At 34.4% G+C, this 27,126-nt stretch overlaps 4 protein-coding genes and 1 pseudogene across 8 annotated transcripts; 3 read left to right on the top strand and 2 right to left on the bottom strand.

The window, feature by feature from the left end:
* Positions 1-695: 695 nt before the first annotated feature.
* LOC140841803 (protein NLP4-like) lies at positions 696-4,531 on the bottom strand. Of its 4 annotated transcripts, none has more exons than XM_073209488.1 (5): positions 4,296-4,531; positions 2,937-3,879; positions 2,737-2,787; positions 1,855-2,641; positions 696-1,724 (listed from the first exon to the last, which is right to left on the bottom strand). In XM_073209488.1, exons 2-5 carry the CDS (start codon positions 3,762-3,764, stop codon positions 955-957), a joined length of 2,436 nt encoding a protein of 811 aa, XP_073065589.1. In that variant the 5' UTR covers positions 3,765-3,879; positions 4,296-4,531; the 3' UTR covers positions 696-954. The 4 variants fall into 4 exon arrangements, with proteins under 4 accessions (XP_073065589.1, XP_073065588.1, XP_073065590.1 ...); XM_073209487.1 differs by having other exon boundaries at positions 4,257-4,531; XM_073209489.1 differs by lacking the exon at positions 4,296-4,531 and adding an exon at positions 3,996-4,250.
* A 1,580-nt stretch (positions 4,532-6,111) lies between these two features.
* On the top strand, positions 6,112-7,611 carry LOC140840912 (GDSL esterase/lipase At1g74460-like; annotated as a pseudogene).
* Positions 7,612-10,567: 2,956 nt separating this feature from the next.
* LOC140840913 (uncharacterized) lies at positions 10,568-11,908 on the bottom strand. The gene has a single exon (XM_073208064.1). It carries the CDS (start codon positions 11,906-11,908, stop codon positions 10,568-10,570), a length of 1,341 nt encoding a protein of 446 aa, XP_073064165.1.
* Positions 11,909-16,656: 4,748 nt separating this feature from the next.
* LOC140841804 (protein EARLY-RESPONSIVE TO DEHYDRATION 7, chloroplastic-like) lies at positions 16,657-18,857 on the top strand. Its single transcript, XM_073209490.1, has 4 exons — positions 16,657-17,706; positions 18,005-18,171; positions 18,277-18,361; positions 18,455-18,857. The coding sequence occupies exons 1-4, from the start codon at positions 16,892-16,894 to the stop codon at positions 18,660-18,662; spliced, it is 1,275 nt and encodes a 424-aa protein (XP_073065591.1). The 5' UTR covers positions 16,657-16,891; the 3' UTR covers positions 18,663-18,857.
* Positions 18,858-19,879: 1,022 nt separating this feature from the next.
* LOC140841805 (proteasome subunit alpha type-7) lies at positions 19,880-22,728 on the top strand. Of its 2 annotated transcripts, none has more exons than XM_073209492.1 (3): positions 19,880-20,223; positions 20,969-21,330; positions 22,303-22,728. In XM_073209492.1, exons 1-3 carry the CDS (start codon positions 20,091-20,093, stop codon positions 22,459-22,461), a joined length of 654 nt encoding a protein of 217 aa, XP_073065593.1. In that variant the 5' UTR covers positions 19,880-20,090; the 3' UTR covers positions 22,462-22,728. The 2 variants fall into 2 exon arrangements, with proteins under 2 accessions (XP_073065593.1, XP_073065592.1); XM_073209491.1 differs by having other exon boundaries at positions 19,885-20,223; positions 20,916-21,330.
* The last annotated feature ends 4,398 nt before the right edge of the window (positions 22,729-27,126 follow it).

Below are 27,126 nucleotides of genomic sequence, written 5' to 3' on the forward strand. Positions count from 1 at the left end.
TTCATATATAGCTCGTTTATTATGTTTAACAAGCATGGCTTGAGCTCGGCTCCTTTTCAAACTTTTAAAACATACATTGAGCTCGAATTTGAGCTTGATAAAGATTAATTTTAAGGCAAAAACTTGTGTGAGACGGTCTCACGGGTCATATTTGTGAGACAGATATCTTATTTGAGTCACTCATGAAAAAATATTACTTTTTATTGTGAATATAGGTAGGGTTGACCTGTCTCACAGATTATGATCCGTGAGACGGTCTCACATGAGACTCACTCTAATTTTAAATTACACATAATAATGTAAAATTTATTGGTACTAATATTTTTGTTTGTCAACTCAACAAATGAGCCAAGCTCGAGCTTACGAGCCACCTAAATGATCTGAACTCGAGCTCGCGAGCCTATCAACGAACATACTTACAACCTCACGAGCCGAATATCTTTAGACTTGAATTTGGTTTGATTAAATTATCGAGCTCGAAATCGAACATGAGCTTGGTTTTATAGGATTAACAAACGAACTAATATGATTTTTTTATGGAGTCGAGCTCCAAATAACTCACAAACGATTTAGTTAATTTACATCCCTGACAACGAACCAATTTACCAGCTTTACGACGATAATAGAAAATCTCAATTTCGATGATAAAATGACTCATTTACTTGCAAATCGACTCGACTAATTTTACACCGCTCTGTTATCCCAACTGAGAAATTTAATACCAAAGTAATACAGAGACAGGAATCATGTCCTATAATTTGTTTAACTATTTATCCGACAATATTGCCATTTTTTGGCACAGAATTAGCTGAGGAGATCAATTAGCTCAAGCTTCACTACTGAGAACAGATGGTTGGTTATCTCTTTTATTGGCAAAACCAAAAGAAACAGCATCCTTCTTCCCAGCTAGTATATTCCACTATTTCATGCTACCAAATTAACTTCCAAAATTAATCATAAGCTCTTACTGACGACGGAAATTTTAATCGTGTGGATCTTAGAGGATCTATGGATATCCATGCATTCATCAAGATCAGCATCACATGTCAAAAGCACCCACTCTGCATCATCGTCCAGGTATTTGATGTCAACTTTACTGATGATATCGATATCAAAACGCCTTAAAACTTCTTGTTTCAAGTCTTCGAAACTCGACAGATGATGCAGACTGAAACGGATGTTTTCTTCCCTGAATGACACTTTCACTTTGTAAGTAACAATCTCATTTTCGTTGTTGAGATTCTGTCGCATGAGTGGAGCCTCGGCAGTAGCATGATTGTTGGTGAAGATGTTTTGGCTATTCGATCGAACCAGAAGATTTGTTTTCTCTTGGCCCAAGTCAAGCAATTTTGCATGACTAGTTGCTCTCTTTAGAGAAAAATAGTGACTTGAACTCGAATTGTGACTGCCCGGAGAAGAAGCTGGCATTGAGGCAGTGGTTGCAGGGATTAACAGGCAGCCATCTGGTTGGGTGTTCACCTGTTGCAAATGAGAGCTCGCATTTGTTGTTGCAAGTGGTCTCTTTACGGGTATATCCGGAGGAGAAACTAATTCTGGGAAATTGTTGTAGAAAGAAGTGAGTTTCATCGAACCCTCGGCCCCTTGGACTGAATCCATAACAAGCTGAAGCTTCCTCAATGAATGGCCTACTTTTTTTATCTTTCTTGAAGGCCACCGAGTGATCCCATGCTGTCTGCATATCCGTTTCAGAGTAGTTGGGCAAACTGCAAAATTCCAAAAAATGAAACACAAAATTCCTTGTGAGCTGGAAAGAATCATATATGCAAGAAAAATCAAGAAATACAATGAAGCTTGTAAAATTAGCGAGAAACGAGAAATGCATTTTTATCATACCCCCTATGTTTTTGGCAGCATCTTTTAGGCTCCCAGCAAAATATTGCCTAAGTACTTCCAAGCTAACAGTCTTCTCAGTTTTGATCTGTCTCTTTTCATTTGTTTTAGCACCAAAGGAGAGATCCCCGCTAGAAGGGGCGCAATTTCTGCTACTCCAGGCACTCTCTTTGGGTTCAGAAAGACCCTTCTCCAGTAATCTACCTGCTGAAGTGCTGCCTAATTCTTTACTCGAAGTTTCTTGGACCAAATCTTGATCCAAGAGAACCCGCAAGCTCTGGAAAGTTTGTCGTACAACAGATAACACTGACTCGATCATCACCTGGTGATCTTCCCCAGCTTTGCAGTTTATAGGGAAGAAGAACTCCAGAACAAAATCGGCCGTCCCCAAGTGTGTACTTCGGACTCTTATTGCAACAGCAGCAGATAAGTTAAACACCCTCGCATAATGTGAGAGGGGATAATCTGCCTTGCTAAAAGCTGTTACGTCCTCAGAAAAACATGGCTCATTAGTCAAGAATGCTTTCCCAGAAACACCTTCGCCTTCGAGTAAATGGTGTTCAGAACACGCCTCATGGAAGCCAGATACTCGCGAATCAGCCACATAGCAGGCAGAATCTATGGTTGAAACACAATGCGAATATTTCTCTTCAGAAAGGCAGCACCCTTGTCTACCTTGTTGAGTACAGAGCGCCCATGTCTGTGCCAAAGGCAAGTTATGCATTGTGCACACGTACTTCAAAACATTCTGGATTTCTATCAGCGTAGATTGATAAGATTCATTGCGAGCCTGTGTTGAAAATTGTATTTTTAATTATTAAAGTACATTCTAAATTCAAATGATAAAATGTGTGAAGAACTAAGTTGAAAAGTTTTCAGTCTTACCGTAATACTGGGAGAAGGACTTGGAATATGGGAGCTCTTCAAATCAACAGCCTGCAACAGAAAATTTAGTTCAATAAGAGATTCTCCTTCAAAATGGGCCACGAAAAATTGTTCTGAAAATAGGGAGCCGTATATCCAAGTAACACTAACATGGAAAACTTCAGAAAAAACAAGCACTATAGTGAAGAACAAGATGAGACCTGTAGAGCTTTGCAGATGTTTTCAAGTTCAGGACGATAATTCACTGTCTGAGTCATTGTAACAATTTCAACCACCCCCAAGCAACGACCACTTCCTGGTTCAAAAACAGGAAGTGCAAGTGATCCTCTAACATCATAATGGTATGCATGATTAACACGTGGATACTCCTCCTGTTTGAAGAATCGAACATCTGGAGTCCATTCCGGTAGCTTCTTCAAGAAAACCCGACCAGGCAACCCAAAAAATCCTCCTGATTCCACATCTGCTGAAAATATATAATTTTTTGACACATCCCTGTATTCTGCAAGGTTTTTGCAGTCTGGATCCAGTGAAAATGGTTGATTGTGAGTAATAAGCACTTGCTTGCCTTTTTTCTTTATGGGGATCCATATTTGAATTAACACAGCTCTCTCTCTGACGCAGTCTTTCAGGTGTTCAATAGCCTGGTCAAATCTCTTCTTCACAGAATTAATTCTGTCTGGCCCAACCAGGAGATTTGAATGGTGATTTAAATCAGTGGATTCATGGTTTCGAGCTTGACAACTAGCAGAAAGATCATCTTCCATTTGAGGGGGATGATTAAAAGAAGACTCGCCAAAAAAGTTCGATTTTCCCCTGCTTTCTTTCAAGGAATCTTTATCCTGGTGTCGACTATTTGTTTTCGAACTATCAATGTTCTCATCCAGTGGAGGAGAAGTTAAATGATGATTTGAAGTAGGCTGCCAAAGGTTTGATCCATCACAAGTCTCAGCCTCTAACCAGAATCCATCGTACAAGATTTGATCCATCAGGTCGAAATCAACTGTGGAACCATCACCATCTTCCATGATTAGTGATATATAATAATGCGCACTCTATCCTCCAAATTAACCTAGACCATCCAACTAAAATTCAAAGAACTGTGATCCAATACAAAGAAGCAGCCCCGGATTGAACATCTACCTACATCCAACAAGAGCTAATTCACCAAGAAAGTCGATAAACTGTACATTCTTACTCTTAAAGCAGTAAAGCAGAAACGCAAAGCAAGAGACTCAACCAGGAAAAAAAAAGCTTACAAAACAGGCGTTAATATTTATTAAAGCACGTAAAAAGGGAAAGTGTATAATCATTTGGCTTCATATGGATCTTATCTCTAATCAAAATCCATAACACCATCCCAGTCTTCGGACCCGACATTTTATCATACAACTGACAAACAATAAAAGATATAACAATTTCTTCACGAACATAAATGGGTTTGTGGATGACTAAGCGTAAAATCAAGAAAACAGAGACGGAAAGCAAATTGAAAAACAAAAAGAAAATTAAAGGAAGACGTCGAGCAAGGAAACTTCTACGAAACCGCCAATTCGTACGTATTATTATCCAAAACAGTAAAAATATTTCAGCTTCATCCAAACTTAAATTTGTTGTCTTTTCGATTTATTCTTCGCCTCAAACTTGTATACGATGCGGATTCTAGGCCCGCTTCAGCAGAGTTAACACAGTACGAAGAATCTCTCACTTCTCTCCTGCAATTCTATGAATCTTTGTGTCGCGTTCGTACAAAAAGTTTCGGATAATTAATTAATGGCAATGACATCAACTGTTGAAGATTGTCAGCAAACTAAACCCCACGCGAAGTTAACATACATGCTGACTCTTTAACTCTAGTTGCTTCAATCTCAATCCCAGTTAAAATGTTTTAAATTTAATAATATATATATATATAATTTTTTTAAAGACATTTATGCTTAAAATTAGTCGAAAAATTCGAGAATCGTCTGTTGATTGATTTCTTTAATCATTTCAAGTTTTGATATGTTGTACATCTATCGTGCACATATGTGTGAGTACCGATGAGATGTCATTTATCCATTAGATGCGCAATTTTTATATATTTCATCATATCCAATAGGTGGGTGACACCTCATTGGTGTTCACACAGGTGTGCAGCATATCAAAATCATATATATATATATATATATGAGACGGTCACATGGGTCGTATTTGTGAGACGAATCTCTTATTTGGGTCATCCATAAAAAAATATTACTTTTTATGTTAAGAGTGTGTTTGGTTGAGTGGATTAAATAAGGATAGATTAATAGTCAAATATTTATCGTTAAAATTTTAAGATGTTTTAATAATCATTTTGACCCGATTTAAGATCCAATTTTATTAATCAAATAGTTATCCATAAATTAGATCTTAAATCGGGTCAAAATGATTATTAAAACAACTTAAAATTTTAACGATAAATATTTGACTATTAATCTATCCTTATTTAAATAACTCAACCAAACACACCCTAAGAGTATTATTTTTTATTGTGAATATCGGTAAAGTTGACTCATCTCACATATTAAGATCCGTGATAAGTATCTTTTAAAAATTAGGAATTTTTTAATTAAATTGACACACACGCGTTATATATTTATATATAATTTAATATATATTTAACGCGTGTGTGTCAATTTTAAATTAAAAAATTGACTAATTTTTAAAAGATTAATTTAAAAAAATAGAAAATACTGTTTTCAAGCTTTTACTTGAAGTTATCATCTATTTTTTTTTAAATAAACTATATTCAATCGAAATATAAATGAGAGATTTAATTTGATACAATTTTTTCTTCTTCGTTTTTTCGAATTATATAACAATAATTATACATCTTTAACGTTACACCGGAGACAAATTAAATTATTGGCATGAACAAGAAAATGGCTCTCCAATTACCGGATGGCCATGGCTAATATTCGAAGTCATCTACGACACGCCGCATCACATCCAAAAGCTGCCCCCCCTGTCCGACCAAATTAATAATTAGGATTAATGAAAATAATAAGGATTAATTAACAGTGCTAATTATTATTTTATATGTGTGTTTCTGTTTAGCGCAGGGATCACGAGTACTTTTGACAAACGATACTAATTAATAAGCTGTGTTTCTGCAAAAGCAGCAGCTAAAGTTTCTTTTTGGGAAACATTGTTTAATGACGCCAATCCTTATTACTTCGAACTTAGCTACTAGTTGATGGAGATGAATAGGATTGTTTTGTCATTATACTTTTGTATTTTTACAGAGATTCCAGAAAAAAATAATAAACACTGGATCACATATATCAGGTCAAATTTCTAAGAATATGTCTGTAATAAAAACAGTCTCGCGGATTTAGTTTCATGTAACAGATGAGTAGTGATATTTATGTTGAAATGGGTATCGTGAGACTGTTTCATATACTAATGTTTGTGAATTTTTAAATGTGTAAAAAATTTGCGGTTTTGACTACTCTTAATTTGCAACAATATATGGTAATTAGGTTTTTCAATTTGGTTTTATAATACAAATATTATCTTTAATTTGCCTCTTGGTCATGTTATTTCAATTCCTAATATTCTTCGGACGGGAAAAAGTCAAAAGGCAATTATTTAGATTTTGGTTGTCTCGGTCTCAGGGCTCACCAGCCAATGGGAGATACCAAATAAGAAATCTGATCAATTTCGTATATACGTTGAGGATTCTGATTCGATAAATTAGTCATAGATATGCAACGGACACATTGCTCTCCAAATCCTCGTTCTTCATCGGCATAGGAAGCAATGACATTTTTGGCTATTTCGTGGCCAATTCAACATTGTCTAAAAGACAAGTTGTTCAGCATTCTCATCTCAGCATACTCGGATATTCATATCACAGTAAGATCGTGTATAGTATTCACTCGAAAAAGGGTTTTCAAGTTTAGAGCTAGCTACTTACCAGAGCGAAAATTCGGAATCATAATTAAGCCTTCCACCAGTGGGTTGCTGTCCATCCCAAAGGCTACTCGTTAACGGAGTGGACGGCTGTTTCGGCCCCATGAACGACCTTGCCCTCGATTTTCACTCAGCTCTGGACACCCTGTTGGCCAACTTAACCGCGGGGCTTCCGGGACTGAAGTACTCGCCCGGAAACACGTACAGAATGACGATCAATGTCATATCCAATCCGCAGTTCTTTGGTGAGCCATGATTTATTGCAGCTGGCACACAGATGGTGTGACTTTTGTTAAGATTGGAACTTGGACCTAACTCAACCCCAAAAGCTAGCTCGAGGGGGGAGGATTGTCCAAGCCAATATATGCCACTCAAAGGTTAATTATCTAACCGATGTGGGACATTTAACACACCCCTCTCACGCCCAGGAATGAACATCTGGAGCGTGGAGTTTACAAATGACCCAATTGTGGGCAGAACGGGTGGCCTAATTATAGGCAGTCCAACACATAACGGTGAAACCCGGGCTCTGATACCATGTAAAGATTGGAACTTGGACCTAACTCAACCCCAAAAGCTAGCTCAAGGGGGGAGGATTGTCCAAGCCAATATATGCCACTCAAAGGTTAATTATATAACCGATGTGGGACATTTAACAACTTTATTAACATAATATATGTTGTTGCATATTCGAGAACGTAGATTCAGCGTGCTGCGGATCGGGATATAATTTGAATACGCATGGCATTTTGTAACGCGAGAGCTTCTCTTTGCCCGGATCGGCGCAAGTATTTGTTCCACCCCACAATGAAAGCTTCTAATCTTGCAGCTGAAACAACACTCTACACCGATCCTTCCTATTACGTCTCGTTGATTAATTTTGCTCAACTGGCTAACAACCATTTGCGACGAACGTTTCACATGAAAAAAATCTGATTTACACTCCCCAATTTTGAAGGGCACAGCGGAATAAAATTTTGTAGTAGGAATTCAAGTGATGCAATACACTTGATTGTATTTTTTGGATTAACAAATATGGAGATTACATAAGCATATTTATAGACCAAGTCTCACAATTTTCTAGGCTTATTAACTCCACACTTTAACTAGTTATTAAACTTCCTAGATGACTTTCAAAGTACTAGAAAATATTCTAGAATGTGACTCTAGAAATTACAAATTATTTTAACACTCCCCTTAATTTGTAATTTTCAATTGTTGCTTGAACTTCTCGAATTTCTCCACCGTAACTGCTTTGGTTAGGAAATCTGCAACTTGATCATCAGTGCTAATGAACTCCATTTGAATATGCTCTTTGCTTACCAATTCTCGAACAAAGTGATGTCGAAGTTCAAAATGCTTTGAACGAGCATGAAACACTGGATTCTTTGTCATTGCCACAGCTGACATGTTATCACAATAAATTTTTGTTGGTTGACTTTCAACTTGCTGCAAGTCATCAAGAATTCTCCTTAACCAAGTTGCTTCACATGCTGCTTCTGTTGTTGCAATATACTCAGCTTCAGCTGATGATAGAGCAACCGTCTTTTGCTTCTTTGAGCTCCAAGCAATCACTTTTGAGCCAAGACAAAATATGTATCCAGAAGTGCTCTTTCTGTCATCTTGACATCCTGCCCAATCGCTATCAGTAAACCCAACCAATTTGTTGTCTTGATCTTTGACATAATGCAGTCCAAGCTTCTTTGTTCCTTGCAAATACCTCAGGATTCTTTTAGCTGCAGTGAAATGAACTTTGGAAGGATCATGCATAAATCTTGAAACAACACCAACTGCAAATGAAATATCAGGTCTCGTATGAGTAACATAAATAAGTGATCCAACCAAACTTCGATAGATTTTTGGATCCACTTTTCCAGACCCATCATCGAGCTGCAACTTCTCACTCGGAGTCATTGGAGTGCTAACATGTTTGCAATTTCCCATGCGGAATTTTTTGAGCAAATCCTCTACGTACTTTTCTTGTGAGAGAAAAATTTCTCCATTAGCTTGTCTTATTTGAATACCAAGGAAATACTTCATCATTCCAAGGTCAGTCATTTCGAAATATGCCATCATTTTCTCCTTGAACTCCTTCAAAAAAATCTTGTTAGTTCCAAAGTAAATCAAATCATCAACATATAAACATACCACCATGAAATCATTCCCATCCTTTTTCACATATAGAGCTGGTTCATTCTTGCTTCTTTCAAAACCATTCTTGAGAAAATACCCATCAATTTTGCAATTCCAAGCTCTAGGGGCTTGCTTCAAACCATACAAGGCCTTTCGTAGTCTGTAAACCTTATCTTCTTTTCCTTCAATCACGAAACCTTGTGGCTGGATAACATAAACTTCCTCTTCAAGTTCCCCATTCAAAAAAGCTGATTTAACATCTAACTGAAACACATTGAGCTCTAATTGTGCTGCAATTGCAAGAGCTGATCTTATTGTCTCCATTCGAACCACAGGAGCAAAAGTTTCATTGAAATCCACTCCAGACTGTTGAGCATAACCCTTGGCTACGAGACGAGCCTTGTGCTTTCTTATTGACCTATCTTCACCATATTTGGTCTTGTAAATCCACTTTAGACCAATCACATCTTTTCCTTTTGGCAAATCCACTAAATCCCACGTTTTATTTTTCTCAATAACTGCAATCTCTTCTTTCATTGCTTGAATCCAAACATCATTATTTTTTGCTTCATCATAGAACTGCGGTTCACTAGAGAATAACGCAAGATTGCAAGAATCATAAATTTCCTGCAAGGATCGTACCTTTCTTATTGGAGAATCTGGATCCGAGATTTCGGGATCTGACTCCACTGTAGTAGGTTGAGGACTTTGCTGAGAAGTGCTTGGATGTGACTCACGATTTTGAAAAAATGGTGGTGCTACGAAGTCGTGAATTGGTGGACTTTGAGAAACATCTTCATTCCATTGCCATGCAGCCATCTCATCAAACACAACATCTCTAGACACAACAAGCTGATTCTTTATTGGATTCCACAATCGATAACCTTTTGATTCATCACTATAACCAATGAAAATCATTTTTTCACCTTTCTTATCAAACTTATCTTTGCTAGGGGATTGATTTAATGCATAAGAAATGCACCCAAAAATTTTCAAGTGATCGACTTGTGGTTTTCTCTTACTCCATGCTTCAATTGATGTTTTATTCAAAACCGCCTTCGTAGGTGAACGATTAAGAATATACACTGCTGTATTAACATCCTCTGCCCAGAATTTTTTTGGCAAACCTTTTTGTTCAAGCATGCTTCGAGCCATTTCAGCAATTGTTCGATTTTTCCTCTCTGCGACACCGTTTTGCTGTGGAGTGTATTTCACTGTGAGCTGTCTTTGAATTCCATTCTCCTTACAGTGATTCATGAATGCATTGTATATAAATTCTCCACCACGATCTGTCCTTAGAGTCTTTATCAAATAACCACTCTGACGTTCAACAAGAGCCTTAAACTGAAGGAAAATTGAGAATGCCTCTGATTTTTCACTCAAGAAATATATCCACATCATCCGAGTAAAATCATCGACAAATAATAAGAAATACCTCTTGTTGCTTACTGAACTAGTCCGTGTAGGACCAAAAATATCGGCATGAACCAATTCTAATGGAGTTTTTGCACGCCAAGCAGATTTGGGAAATGGAAACCTGTGCAATTTCCCATATATACACCCTTCACAGATTTTATTGTCTTTCTCAACACTCGGAATTCCAACAACCATATTTTTTGACTTTAGCAAATGTAGTCCCTTATAACTCAAGTGCCCATATCTCAAATGCCACAAATAAGAATCATGACATGTTTCATGCTTAAGTGCAAAACTCTTATCAAAAGGCATGATGAGACGAAAAACTTTGTTTCTAGCCATGTCAAGCAACAATCAAATTTTGCTTCTTATCAATAATCATGCAAGCATCGTCACCAAAATGAACCAAATAACCCTTTTGAATAAGTTGACCAACACTTAGCAGATTCTGAGCTAGATTTGGCACATAAAGAACATCTGAGATGTGTTTTTTGTTACCTTGCTTGGAGTAAACCTCGATGGTTCCTTTCCCTTCCACCTTTTGTATCTTGCCATCTCCAAGCTTTACCTCAGAAGAAAAATTTCTGTCAAGTTCCACAAAGCTGTCAAGCTTACTCGTCATGTGGTTACTACAACCACTGTCGATATACCAAACATTTTGATCTTCAGTTTCATCACTCATACAAGTGTAGAACATGATATCTTCTTTTTCTTCCTTTGAAATGTTGGCATGCTCTTTTCCTTGTTTCTTTTGATGCCAACAATCTCTTTGAGAATGATTAGGAATCCGGCATCTTGTACACTTGAAACGACAATCTTTCGAATTGTGATTATCTTTCTTGCATATGATGCAATAAGGACCATCATGAGAATTTTTTCGCACCTCACTTCTTTGTTCATCTTTTCCTCGATCATTTCTCTCCCACTTTCCTTTGCCACTTTGATTTTTATTCTGCCATGAATTCTTTGAAGCTCCAAAATTATTCGGTTTCTTATCAGAAAATCCAACTTTGGATTGAAATGCCTGCTCCAAAGGTTGTTTTGATGACCGATTAATTCTTTCTTCATGTGCTTGAAGAGAGCTCATTAATTCAAACATCGACAAGTTGGAAAGATCCTTCGATTCTTCGATTGCTGCAACACAATGATCGAATTTTGGTGGTAAACTTCTCAAGATTTTCTCGACCACTCGTTTGTCTTGAATATTATCTCCAAGGCTTTGAATATTATTCACAATTTCTGCAACTCTGGAGAAGAAACTTCTGATATTTTCGCTTTCTTTCATCAAGAGATTATCGAAATCTCTCCATAGAGATTGAAGCTTGATAGACACAACTTTATCATTTCCATGAAATTCTTTTTGCAAGACTTCCCATGCTTCTTTTGTTTTTCTTTTGTTGAATATTCTAGGGTAGATAGATTTACTAACCCCTTGCTTTAAATATCGAAGTGCAGTAGCATCTTTCTTCTGATCTTGTTTGTATTTATTTTGTTGAACTTCACTCCAATCTGCACCATCTTCGGTAGGTGGTTCTGGATAATCATTTTCAATGATATCCCATAAATCTTCGGTGATGAAGAAATCCATCATTTCGGTGCTCCAATAATCATAATGCTCTCCTTCAAATATAGGTACTTCCGTCGAAGAATATTTGAACATCGTGATCTGCAAATTTCCAGCCATATGTTGGAATTGCTACTGTTAAATGAGAACAAGGTGGACTTTGAATTTCTTCTATGCGGGACCCGTGCAAGGATGCAACCAATTGCAAGCAAATTGATGGAATTTGCTTACGTGAGAAGAGGTTGGAGGCAACAGGAGATTCTGGAACGAAAGATCTTCTTAAATGGATGCTCTGATACCAAATTTGAAGGGCACAGCGGAATAAAATTTTGTAGTAGGAATTCAAGTGATGCAATACACTTGATTGTATTTTTTGGATTAACAAATATGGAGATTACATAAGCATATTTATAGACCAAGTCTCACAATTTTCTAGGCTTATTAACTCCACACTTTAACTAGTTATTAAACTTCCTAGATGACTTTCAAAGTACTAGAAAATATTCTAGAATGTGACTCTAGAAATTACAAATTATTTTAACAAATTTTACATTAGACCTCACTGTCCCCTGATTTTACTTGTATCCCTTTTGTAACAGTCAGCCCCATCATAAGAAATAATTGCATGATAACATGCTCATGTCCTCACTTTATTTTAAAGGATAAGATCTTGCAACATATACCATTTCAAAAAAAAAATGGGTTCTATATATACATGAGCAAATCTTGGCCATCCATTCCATCGAGGGGACAATGTCCACATGGATAGGATGAAATAAACCTACTTGAAGATAGCAGTTCAACCGGTCGGACTTGTTCGACCGGACGGTTGGATCAAAACATTTTTATATTATATAAATTAATAATATGATATAATAAATAATATATTTTAAGTTCTAAACATCTTAAATGTGTATGTAAATAATACAAATATATATTCCAATATTTTAAAGTTCAAAGAAGCTCTAATATTACTAAAATAATATTTTTAACAAATAAAAAAAATCTAAATAATCATATACATAACAAAATAATTAAATTAGAAAAATTGTAAACCGATCCCATATATTTTTTGACCAGTTTGGTTGGTTCAATATAAGTCTGACCGACAACTGACCAATTTTAATTGATTTGACCGATAATTTTTAGACCAAGTCTGGATTGGACTTGTGACCGATTCTTGATTGAACCGGCTGGTTCGATTATGAAAACAGTACAAGTATACTATCGGATGTGGTGGACTTTAATTCCTGGTCCGAAAGTGTTTATCTGGGTAGAAGATAATTTCTGTATAAAACACCGATGTAATAGTAGGTGAAGACATTATTCATTTAAGACTTGTCTTACAAATATATGATTTTTTTAGTACCAAAACATATGAAACAAATATTGATATTAATAAAATTGTTCTAATTTTATACTCAAAATCTTATTTTTATATCAAATCTAAAATAATTCGTATTCAAATATCATATATTAATACAAAATTTTCAATATTTGGTACCGATTTGCATCCAAAAGTCAAATGCGTCATTAATACTAATATTTTTTTATACACATTTGAGTACTCAAAAAATATATATTAATATCATATTTGAAACAATTGGTATTCGAATATTATGTATTAGTACCATAATTTTAATATTTTGTACCAAGTTTATCAGCAAAAAAAAGGATATGCGAACCCAGTGAGTTGAAACACGTTTTTCTAACTCGAGAACTGGAAAAGAAATTTTTGTTTATTTTAGAGATTTTTTTAATTTACCAAAAGATTAATGTGTCCATAAAAAATATTCATTTTATACTCTTAATCAAGATTATTTTTATGGTGATATAATGTGACAAGTACAAATCATGTGCATTGCACGGAGAATATTGATAAAATTGTAATTTTAATATACAATAATTCTAATGTATACAATAATTCTAATTTTAATATACAATAAATTTGGATTTTGATTTATAAAAGATTTCATAAAATATACGTGCATGCAGTTGACCATGCTTGACAATATCACAATATGATATTTTGCCCCAAAGAACATCACAACATATTTTTAAAAAAAGTATATGTTGAATTAACGGTAAATTTGTTAAAAATACATCTATCATTGTTTGAACTAATATTCAGTACCTAAGCACGAATTTTTAAGAATCAATACATGACAATGTTATTATTTTAGTTTTAGCTCTTACAAACCCAAATTTACATTTTTGTCCTTTTATTATTTAAAAAATAAATTATTTTATTTACAAAAATTATACGTATCTTTTCCATCTAAATTATAATTTTTTAAAAATATTATTAAATGTCACTCAATATTAACTTCGAACTATATATTTCGACATCCCAAATAATCAGATATGAATATTAATGGGTTAAAATCAACTATTTGTAACTCGAATTAGGTTTCTTTGTACTAATTTATGTATCACATTTTTACTTCACAAGAATGACACATTAGAAAATATTAACTTCAAACTATATTTTTTGACATCATCAAATAATCATATTTGAGTTTTTAAATGATAAAATCAAGTATTTATGTACTTGAATTAAGTATTATTTGTATTAATTATAAATCACATTTTTACTTCACGGATATCATCATTAAATACCACTCGATATTACCTTCAAACTATATATTTTGACATAAAAAATTAATTGAATTTTAATATTTAAGGAGTAAAATCAAATATTAATAGAATCGTGTTAGATTCTATTTGTGTCAATTTAAGTATCACATTTTATTATTTTAACTTCACAAATGACACATTAAAAGTCACTCAATATTACTTGAAATTATATTCTTTTATATCCCAAAATAATCGAAATTGGTCCTAAAAGGGTAAAATCAAGTATATGTGAGATCGAATTATGTAATATTTGTACCAATTTAGGTACCATATTTTTAATTCACAAATCTCATCATAAAATGGGACTCAATATTAACTTCATACTATATATTTTGACATATTCAAATAATCAAATTTGAGTATTTAAGGGGTTAAAATAAACTATTTGTGGACTAGAATTATGTCTTATCTGTATTAATTTTGGTATCACATTTTTACTTCACGGATATCATCATCAGGGTCACTCAATATTAACTTCAAATTATATTTTGGCATCTCCAAATAATTGTATATGAGTATTTAAGGAGTAAAATCATGTATTTGTAGAATCTAATTAGATATTCTTTCTACCAATTTAGATATTACGTTTTAACATCACAAATGACACCTTCAAAAGTCACTTAATATTACTTGAAATTTAAGTATTTTCTTACACATTTTAAGTATTCAAATAACCAAATCAAAGATTTGGAACCCCAAAATAGATACTTTATCAGTCAAAATAAGCATTTTTTCTAATTTCATGATGAGTGAGAAACTGTGTTTCATCAAAAGTTAGACATGAATAAGTCATCTTAACTCATTTTCAATGAAAAGACTAACAACTACTGAATTATGGTTATCGCTCGAGGATCTAATTTTATCGTACACATTTGGAATATACAAAAAACCAAATCAAACATCTGAACTCCAAAATATGTACTTTGTAGGTCAAAATAAATACTCAATCTTATTTCATGATGATGAGTGGAATTATGTACTTTTTAAAAATAAAATGACATAAATAAGTCATCATAATGCATTTTTCATGAAAAGACCTACAATGACTGAATTTGTGGCGATTACTCGAAAATATAATATTTCTTATACATTTGGAGTATTCAAAGAACGAAATCAAGTATCTGAAACCCCATAATAGATACATTGTATATCAAAATAAATATTTATTCTTATTCCATGATAATTGATAAACAATATTTTTTTAAATTATATTTTAGACGGAGAAGACACGTGTAAATAATGTGAATAAAATAATATATTTATTTAAATAATAAAATGACAAAATGTAAATTTAGGTTTGTAGGGAGTTACAAATAAAATCATAATATTATCAGATACTGATTCTTAAAAATTTATGACAAAATACTGAATTTAAATTCAAACAATGAATTTACCCTTGAATTAAATTAGTACTGATTAATGTTATGCCACGAAACAACACAATTCCTATTTGATAATTGCAAGATTTTGCGATAAATACAAACAAAAAAATAGTCTCTGGTTGCCAATTGCCATGTTGGCTTCATGCTAAGTAAAGGTGTTCAGCCATTTGTCCTTTGGATAGTGAGAGTTACCACAGATGGACAGACGTGTATATCTTTCAATTTTATGCCATCTTCGAGTAAAATCCAGACCAAAATAAAATAATAGAATCCTTGAAATGCCAACGACAGATGTGCTGTGCTGCTACCGTATACAAAATTATAATATATTTTATTTTCAAGAATACGTTCGGAAAATTTTAAATTACGTGATAATCAAATACATGAGTATACTACGTGTGCAAATAATAAAAAATTAATTTATTGATCGTGAAATTTTTAAGTATCATATTTTTTATCTAAATTATTTGTATTAATTGGTTGCTTAATATTGTATTTTTTAATTTTAGTGCAATTAATATTATTTTAAAATTTTATGTTCTAATTTTTTAAATTTTTGTAATTAATGTTTTATAAAAGGAAATTTTTTTTTATTAAGATATTTGAAATTGGTGTGAGATTCATAAATAATAATAATAATAATAATAATAATAATAATAATAATAATATTATTATTATTATTATTATTATTATTATTATTATTATTATTATTATTATTATTATTATTATTATTATATGTTCTGAGGTTTTTGAATTATGGGAAAAGAAATTGAGTTTTGACCATAAAAAAGTCTAAATGGCCCTATTACTGTGATGCCCTTATGTGCTTACCTGCAAGCATGCAGCTCCATTCTTGTTCAACCGACACGCACGCGGCACTCTTATATTCCTTACAGCTTAAGATTACTGTTGCTTAAATGCGAATTCCCGATTCCTTGATTGAGTTGATTCGATTCTTGTGGTGCGTTTGGTCCTATATATAAAGGCAAAATGTGTTCTTTGATTGATATATACATTTCTTGGATATATCTGGATTTCAGCCAGCTGATCGAATAATCAAATTTTCGTTACTGAAATCATCACCATGTCTTCGAAAAGTGAGAAGAAGCCTAGTTCTTCTCTGTACCCTTCTGTTCAGAAGGAGGGTTTGGCAAGAAATATTTTTATAGAAGAGGAAGGAGAAGAAGCCAGGTACGAGGAGGTGCAAAAAGCTTCGTCCGAGTCTTCTGAGGAAGTACTCATCAGAATCCCAGGTGCTATTGTTCACTTAATCGACAAAGAAAGGAGTGTTGAGCTTGCCTGTGGAGAATTCTCTATAATTCAGCTGAGACAGGGTGATAACTATGTGGCCGCTTTAGCTCGCATGGGGGAGGAAATCCAGTGGCCGCTGGCGAAAGACGAGGCGGCGGTGAAGCTGGATGAATCCCACTACTTTTTCACTCTCAGGATCCCGAATGAAGATTACGAAACTGGTGGTGACAATATTTTGAATTATGGGTTGACGATAGCTGCAAAAGGGCAAGAGCCTTTGTTGAGGCAATTGGATTCGGTGCTTGAGAAATTCAGCGCGTTTAAGGTGGAGAAGGCACCGGAAGCGGTGGAAAAAGGGTGGTTGGCGTCGGCGAAAGACGTGTCCCCAGCCGAGATGGAGGGGAAAAAGGAGGAAATGGAGAGAAGCGCCTCCGCGTACTGGACAACTTTGGCTCCGAACGTGGAGGACTACAGCGGGAGTGTCGCGAGGATGATTGCTGCGGGTTCTGGGCAGGTGGTGCGAGGGATATTGTGGTGTAGTGATGTGACTGCGGATAGGCTCAAGTGGGGGAATGAGTTCTTGAAGAAAAGGATGACAAAGGGATCGAGTTCAGAAGTTAGTCCTCAGGCATTGAGAAGGATGAAAAGGTAAAATTTTGAAATTAACACAGATATTTCTTCATATATATTCGAATTGATCTTACTTGGAAGATTATGAAGCTTAACTGTTTGAGTTGTGATTTCCCGCATTTGTAGTAATTAAGGTTCATTCGTAGATTCTGAATTTAATCTAAGATAAATTTTGTGAGATGCCTTTTATCCATTTTGTATTCTGCTAGTTAAATATTGTTTCTTCTTAGTTTGATAGTTGGATGCAAATTATCCTTGCTATTCATGCATTTTTGTCCAATCTTGTAATGCGTTTTGAAAATTCGAAAATTTCCAGGGTTAAGCAGATGACAAGAATGTCTGAGAATGTTGCTCTCGGAATACTCTCTGGGGTTGTGAAGGTGTCTGGATTCTTCATAAGTCCAGTCGCTAACTCGAAAGTGGGGCAGAAATGCTTCAGCATTCTCCCCGGAGAAATCATTCTTGCTTCCCTGGATGGGTTCAGTACGTATATATCTTCACCCAATTCTTGCTGATGTTAAAATGTGGAAGTTTTATCGGTTCGATGTTTTTATCTTAAATGGTCTATTATTTGGTTCGTATCAACAGACAAGGTTTGTGATGCTGTCGAAGTCGCTGGAAAAAATGTCATGTCGACTACTTCAGTCGTGACCACGAGCCTCGTCTCTCACAAGTAATTGTCTGCCTGGTGGAATTTTTCTTGTACATTTCCACAGCAGGCATTGATGGGAAATTTTGTTTCATTTTACGTTGTTGCTTAATGTAGGTACGGAGAAAAAGCAGCAGAAGTGACTAGTAACGGGTTGGGCGCCGCTGGGCATATTTTCGGGGTTACTTGGGCTGTGTTCAAGATAAGGAAGGCTTTAAATCCCAAAAGTGTGCTGAATCCCTCGACTTTCATGAAGGCTACGGCTCAAGCTAATTCTGCTAAGTTGAAGGCTAAACCGAATAATCCATCCATTTCCAATTCATGAAATCGCTTCATATAAGTTGATATTATTCCGTGCTTGCTGTTTTTTCGAGTTCTCGATAGATATTTTCCAGTTTGTTCTATGGTTGAAATTTCCTTACTAGTATTGTTTTAGTTGTGTGTTAGTGGAGTTCATGTGTATGTATATACTACGTGAAGGGAGCTTGGATAATCCAATAATTAATGCAAACTTGTGATATGATCAGTTTTCGGGACTATGTTCTTTTAAGATTTGTTGAGGTGTACATTTATTAAGGTGAAGACATGTTGGAACTTTACATAACACATGAGACAAGGACTTTTGGAGATGTCAAGTATTTTGTATTGTTTTCAAAATGAATTTTCAAAACGGGAAATTGGTCTTCAGTCTCCGACCGTCGATTTTTTTTGTGTTCAGTCTCTGGGTATTTTTTTAGTACCACATTTTCACATGGAGTGTACCACATTTTGTATGACATAGTATCACAATTTTGTGGGTAGAGAATGAACCCAAAGAAACGTTTTGATTGAAGATTTTTCATCAATTTCTCTTTTTCAAAATCTATTCATATATTTTTTAAAACCATTACGTAGGTTAACTATTTTCTTTTGCTTCGCCTAATATATGATCGATACTAACATAATAATTATAATAAAATTATAAATGGGTTGAACCGGTTAGCTTATATATTGTTTTCGAACAACGAGTAAAATGGGTACGAGTTTGAAAATCATTTTTTATTATCCGAATTTAGGAGAATAATTTATTATAATTGAATTTTTCATATGTGATTCTAATTTATATTCGGAATTTTGGTGTTTCGTCGACACAAATAAACATGCAAACAAGTCGATTGTAATTAGAACATCATATTGATCGAGCTGGAATCAGTTTAGAATTTGTAAGTTCGATTTCGATTCGAACTTGATCGAGTATTATACTTCAAGATTGAGATCGACTCGTGAAAATATAGAGTTGCTCAAACTCGTGTTTAAAAATATTTATAACATAATAAAACTCGAGTTGAAACTCATGACTGAAAATAAAATTGAACCATTTATCATTCATAATTTAGTAGCTTGTCAAGTACTCAAATACAATTAATTAAAATTCGAAATCGACTCAAGAAAAAATCAAACTCATCAAAATTGAATCGAACTCGATCAAATAAACGCATTAATTGAAGCGCGTTCAGAAGAAATCGTTGTTTCTTTTCTTTTCTTTTCTTTTACGATCGACTACTCGTGATTTCAATAGCGATTTTGGTTTATTTTGCAGCATCTTGTCGTATCGTCCAAGTTCCTCATTTTCCTCACGTCGACCGATCGAAGGACTGATTCATACGTTAACGCAGATATACAATATAGAAAATCTACTGAAACAGTACTTCCATTTACGGGTAAGAGTTCGAAATGGCGCGATATGACAGAGCTATAACTGTGTTCTCGCCGGATGGTCACCTTTTCCAGGTGGAGTACGCCCTCGAGGCCGTTCGGAAAGGAAACGCGGTCGTCGGTGTTCGTGGTACCGACACCATTGTGTTGGCCGTCGAAAAGAAGTCCACACCCAAGCTTCAGGATTCCAGGTCACTGTCGCACCCTCGTAGTTGCTCTGTGGTCGCTTCCCTGATGTGACATTTATCTTGTGATTTGTTGGGATTGGGATCAGGGAGTTTATGGTTTTGGAGTTCTCTTGTTGTTTGGACTTCTGGGTTTCGTTTGATTTTGTCTTCGTGTGGGTTTTACTTTATCAACGTAAAGTTTAGGGTTGGATCGCTATTTTTAGCTGATCATGTTTTTGATCCATGGTAGAATTGATTAATTTGTTATTGAAATTTGGTTGTGATGTGTTTGCTTTACCTCTACCTGAGAAATTTTTTAAGTTCTGGTTTATTTTTCTAAAGATACCAGCGAAGTACCAATGGTGTCGAAGGATTAGTTTAGGTAGGTTTAGTTGGAATTTAGATTGGCGCTTCAGAGACAGGTTACAATTAGCAGAGGCTTGGATGTTAATCTGGCAGTTTTTATGAATCGTGTAACAGCTTTATTTCCAATAATTTGAAGGGTAAAATTGTTCAAAAGAGGTGGAAAAACCAAAATGTTAACTATTTTCAAAGTGTTGGATTGTGTTATTCGGTTACTAAGCTTTCTATATGTATGACTCTATCATCCTCAGCTCGCACATTCTTGCAATTTATGTTCATCAGTTCATGTTTCGTAGTACTTTAGTTGCAGTTTAAGCCCTTTTATAATGTATCTCCATTTGTGGTAACTTCAGATCAGTGAGAAAGATTGTCAATTTGGACGATCACATTGCCTTGGCCTGTGCAGGGCTAAAAGCAGATGCGCGTGTGCTTATAAATCGGGCACGTATTGAGTGCCAGAGTCATAAGCTTACAATTGAGGACCCTGTTACAGTTGAATACATAACTCGGTACATTGCTGCTCTTCAGCAGAAGTACACACAAAGTGGTGGTGTCAGACCTTTTGGACTTTCAACTCTAATCATTGGTTTTGACCCACACACTGGTACTCCATCGCTCTATCAAACCGATCCATCTGGGACTTTTTCAGCTTGGAAAGCAAATGCAACTGGTAGAAACTCAAACTCTATCCGAGAGTTTTTGGAGAAGAATTACAAGGAAACTTCTGGCCAAGAAACTGTGAAGTTAGCCATTCGTGCATTGCTTGAGGTAAATTATTCGTGTACATGCAACTTGATGCTTTATGTTTTGAAATCTTTTGTTTGATGATGTTAACGGTGCAAAATAGCTGTGCCTGTTCTCTCTCGGCACTTGATGGAAGTGACTATTGCAATTTATTTTTGTTGTTTTTCAAGCATTATCATATTTTTACCTATTAGTGCATTATGTGGCTTATTTATTTAATTTGTTGTCTTTCGTTCTCTGGAAACTTTTGGGTAGGATGCAAAATTACTTCATCCTTTGTCATTTTTATCCTGCAGAGCAAAATGTTTCTTGTTGATGTTTTATTTTATCTGACTGTTGAATGTGTCATATTTTATATGCTATAGGAAAATGCAGTTTGTAAGACTTACTTAGGGGATGCTGAATCTCTAAGGTGCCACGTCTTGTTTGTGTGTGCATTTCTTGTTTTCATAATGGCATCAAAGTAAAATACAAAGATGTTAGGCGTGACGATCTTGTATATATAACATTTTGCTCAAGAACCTCTTGTTTTAATTTTTCCATAATTAAACAAGGGTTGGGATATAAATAGGATTATCTGCATATATTGTGCATTGTTGTATCTCACTACTGATGTGAGTAATATGAAATGTGTACGATTTCATTTTTGGAGAATGTGCAGTGCACCATTGAGGTGATCTTGTCGGTGTGACGCGGAGATTCACCTTTAAGAATCATATACATCCAGTAATTTTTCACAATAAATGAAAATTTCATGTATTTGTTATTACAATAGAGTTTGGAGGTCAATGAATTTTTGGGTGCTGAGATTTGTTTGTGGCTATTGCGCCTTTTCCTGCTAGTCCTCTGGCAAAAATAGCTATGAGATGGTCGATAAAACCTGTGAACCTCCCATTTCATCCCTTCCTGCTTTCTGAAGTACATGTTTTTCAAAGAAGTTTTGATGAATTTCTTACATACTTTCTAAATCAGATAACCTTTTTGTGATGCCTCTAGGTTGTCGAGGGTGGTGGAAAAAACATTGAAGTTGCGGTGATGACTAAAGAACATGGACTGAGGCAGCTTGAAGAGGCTGAAATAGATGCCATTGTTGCTGATATAGAAGCAGAGAAAGTAGCTGCTGAGGCTGCCAAGAAAACCCCTTCAACGAAATAAAATTAATGCTGCCGTTTCAAATTCTGGAGCTGAAACTGAAACTTTTGTTCCAGATGGTGGCCTTTTGCTGCTATGACCAGTTATATTTGTCAGATTTTTTTATCCATATTTTCAATTAGATTATAGATTGTCAATCTCGTCTCCCTTCTTACCTTTTGTCAGTTTACACCAATGCGTTGCATGACCTCTCTTGGAATCTCCATGTATGAACCCTTCGCTTTTAGAATACTCTGTGTTTACAAACACAATAGCAAGTCTTTCTGAGTTTCTTCACATATTTTAGATAAGTAGTATTCTAAGGCATAAAGTTAATGGGATTGTAACTTTTGGTCATATCAACTTTGGTCCTTTGTAGGTTAGAATTTTACTTCGAATCGCAACTCAATGGTTGGCAAAGTTCTTTCGTAGCATAAAATTACCATACTAGCTGATGAGGTTTTTGGGTTTAAGGGACCTTATAAGATAGAAATTTTTAATTGGGTATCGGGTAATGAAATTTTTGTGTTGTCCATTTTAATATTTGATTATCTACTTCTACAGATTAAGTAGAAGAAACTAGGGGTGTTAACCAACCAGATACGGTTTAACCTGAAAAAATAAGATTTGGGTTTGGGGTTTTCAGGTTCGGGTCAGATCGAGTTGGACTCGATAGCTGATACAAAAAAATGATCAGGTTGGGTTGGGTCTGGGTTGACTCGAAAATTTAATTTTTTTTTCAAAAAAATATAAAACTATTAAATATTGTCTACATTTTTTTATATATTTTATGTCTGAAAAAATATTTATTGTATATTTATAACATAAATTTTCATAATTTAATATTTATTTTGAACATTTTTTATTTTTTAAATAATTGTTTGTTTGATTTAATAAATATATTTTATTTTTGCTTACGATTAGATTTTCAAATTTAAATCATATATATGAAGGAGTTTTTGTTATTATGTGTTTAAATTAAAATATTATTATTATTTTTTGAATTTTATTTAAATTTCTTTAAAAAATTCAAAATCGGGTTATATGGGTTGATAGGTTGATTGGGTTGATTCTGATTCAGATTCGGATTGAGAGTTTTCGGGTTGGCTCGGGTTCAGGTTGTGTTCGGGTTGAGCAATTTTTTGAATAATACTATTATTCAATCCTATACCATCCGAATTGACACTTAGAAGAAACCTAGTGGAATTCAAAACTAATTTGTAGGACTATGAGTTGTGTATTTTCGGTTCCCTCTTTCTCATCTTCGAAATTTACTATGAAATTATTAATTTTTTTCTCACTAAAGCTGTTATACAAGCCATGTACAATAAATTGATGATTCTGAATCCATAATATTAATTTAAATTTTATAGACTATATTATTTGCTATTTATGATTATCATTAACATACAAATTTTGTATGCCATGTTTACTAGATAACTTGATGGGCTTTTTGTTCACACAAAAACGCAAATAAACTCGAAATTCTTCTTCACACGCTTCAATTTTCAGTTTGGGAGGCCGAATATGTTTAAATTGGCTACGTTATCTTTCTTTTATTTTTTGAAAGAGAAAATCAAATTGTGTGTAATTATATAATCATTTTTCAAATGTTGATGCATTTATTGAAGTGTGTTAAGATCACACGCATCGTTATAGTTGTTAGTCATGACACTATTTTATTTTCAAATTCATAGCCCAGAGTACATCTACTTGAATGTTAATGGGTCGACATGTTAGGCTCACGAGTCGAGTAGGTGCGTATCTATCTATTGTTGTTGTTTCATATTTTTTGTATATAAGTCATTTCATTTCCCTATCAGCTAACGCCGACCCTATACCTAGCAGATCAAGCGCCGTTCTTTTACGGCCTACTTAGACAACCAAATCAAACAGCTCGATGTACGAGAAGTTTCAGGAGGTTACCCATCCTAATATCATTGTCACTCATGCACACGCTTAACTAAGTACCCCCAAAAAGTATATAAATATGCTTATTGAGATGTTTGAACCCATGATCTTGCTCTGATATCAATTGTTGGGATCCAAGCTTACCATTAAGTCAAAAAATTTAGTTATTAGCCAATGCACAACTTTATTTCCCTAAACTCGTGATAGCGCAGAGTGCATCTACTTGAATGTTAATAGCGGACTATTAGGTACACGAGTCCAGAGAGGTGTGTGTCTATGTGCTGGTGAGTCTCATATCTCTTATATATCACTCTTACACTTTCTATATTGTCAGTCGTGTCCTAAACGGAGACATTATTCGTTGAGATCTGACTTCACTATTTTATGATCCACCAAACCAATCAGATCAAGCGGCGCAACGTCAACAACTTGACGAACGAAAATTTATCAAACTGTCATTCATTATAGTATTATCCTATGTCATACACACTTGACTCAAGAAAGTGTACACTTGTAAATAATAGATTAATTTATTTCACCAAATCATGTATATATATATAATATGTCCATACTATTGAGTGAGTCATGGGGCCAATGGGTCATCTTCATCGATTACAAAGCCATACCACATTAATTTTAGTCCAATCGGTTGGGAGTTACTATGCCCGCGCAGGCAAAGTGGTAGCTCTAACTTAGTGTACAGTTGGATATTAATTCCATCTCATTCCCTTTTTTGACTCCCAATGGTCAATTTCTTTGTGATTTGTCTAATTTGTCGGCAATGTCAAAGTTTCTACCAAAAAATTTAAATCCTACTTATTTTTTAAAAAAAATTAATCGATATATTGTAATCAAAATATTGTTTTTTATATTGTATATACACGACTCGATTCGACTCGACTCTACTCTACTCTACTCAACCCGTATTCCAATGTCACGATAATATTTAAAATTGGATATATTTTCTCATCACATAACTTCCACCAAAATTTGTTGATTATTCCGTGATGGATATCCATTGACCAATACTTTAATTTCTTGCTCCCTAAATCAATGACTCCCAATGGTCAATTTCTTTGTGATTTGTCTAAAATACACATAAGGATGCTTGCAAAGGCAAATGTTAGGTCGTAAAGTCGTTATGGACAATATAGTATCGGAAAATATTATATTCTATATTACACTTTTTCAATTTTATATAATATAGTTTATAATAATTTCTAAAAAGGACAAAAGAAATTGAAGGATGAAGAATCCGTCTGCACACCAACTGGGCAAGTTGCATCGATATCAGCTAAATATTAAAGACTGATTGATTCTTAATTGAATGTTTCACTCACTTATTTAATTAAGTAGACAACTTAGTAGATGGTTTTATTTGAAAATATTAGAAATTTGGTACGAGTCTTTTACAAAAATAAAATTATATGTTATATAACGTTCACTGACGTTTTTTGTTCTCTCAAGTGTGTAAATACTTCAAGCTTGAACATTTTTTCACATGAATTCTGGGCAAAAACTTGTGCGAGACGGTCTCACGGATCGTATTTTGTGAGACATATCTCTTATTTAAGTCATCCATGAAAAAGTATTACTTTTTATGATAAGAGTATTATTTTTTATTATGAATATCGACATTGTTAACTCGTCTCACAGATAAAGGATCGTGAGATCGTCTTACAAGAGACCTATTCTAAATCCTGACGTACCATGGCAAAAACCAACTTGATCTCGTGTAATTGACCACCAAGCTCATTATCAATTCACCCGGACATCATCATATATGATTATATATGATTGATTGAAGGCATGCAAGGAGGAAAAAAATATTATAGGCGTCGGGGCGAAAAGGTCACAAAATTGAAAAAAATATATTATATATAATTCATTGGATGGTTAATTATAGTGATGTGAAGAGTGATGGGCGGAGGCAACCATCCACTGATGGCCGTGAGCAACGGGCGGTTGGTGGCGTCACCGCAACTCTCTTTATGGGCTTGGGCCCATACATTTATCAAGTCTCCATTCTTATCCCCAATGGGCCTGTAGGGCCTACCTAGTTCTAATCATATCACACCAACTTTGTCAACTCCATTCACCTGCAATGCGTTCGCTATCTTACGCAGGGGGGCCACTAGATTATTAAGAATACGCTAGATATTGATCACGTATTATATGTGTGTTATGCAACACATTCTCGATTGTCTATTAAGAGTGTGTTTGGTTGAGTGGATTAAATAAGGATATATTAATAATCAAATATTTATCGTTAAAATTTTAAGTTGTTTTAATAATCATTTTGACCTGGTTTAAGATCCAATTTTATGGATAACTATTTGATTAATAAAATTGGATCTTAAACCAGGTCAAAATGATTATTAAAACATCTTAAAATTTTAATGATAAATATTTGACTATTAATCTATCCTTATTTAATCCACTCAACCAAACACACCCTAAGAGAATAACGAACTATACAAAACCACATAGAACAATACAATTCAATAAAAATAAAATCAAAAATAAAATTTCAAAGTTCAGAATCCATTTTACCATAAAAAATAATATATACATACAAGAACAATCGATATATATTCCAATGACACTAGACATTATTTTCAAAAGCAAAAATTTGTGCAGACGGTCTTACATGTCGTTTTTTGTGAGACAGATATCTTATTTAGGTTATTCCATAAAAAAATATTACTTTTATGATAAGAGTATTATTTTTTATTGTGTATATCGGTAATGGTTGATCTGTCTTACAGATACATACTT

This window comes from Primulina eburnea, chromosome 9 (assembly GCF_022965805.1).
Source record: "Primulina eburnea isolate SZY01 chromosome 9, ASM2296580v1, whole genome shotgun sequence".
In the NCBI taxonomy this organism is placed as follows: domain Eukaryota; kingdom Viridiplantae; phylum Streptophyta; class Magnoliopsida; order Lamiales; family Gesneriaceae; genus Primulina; species Primulina eburnea.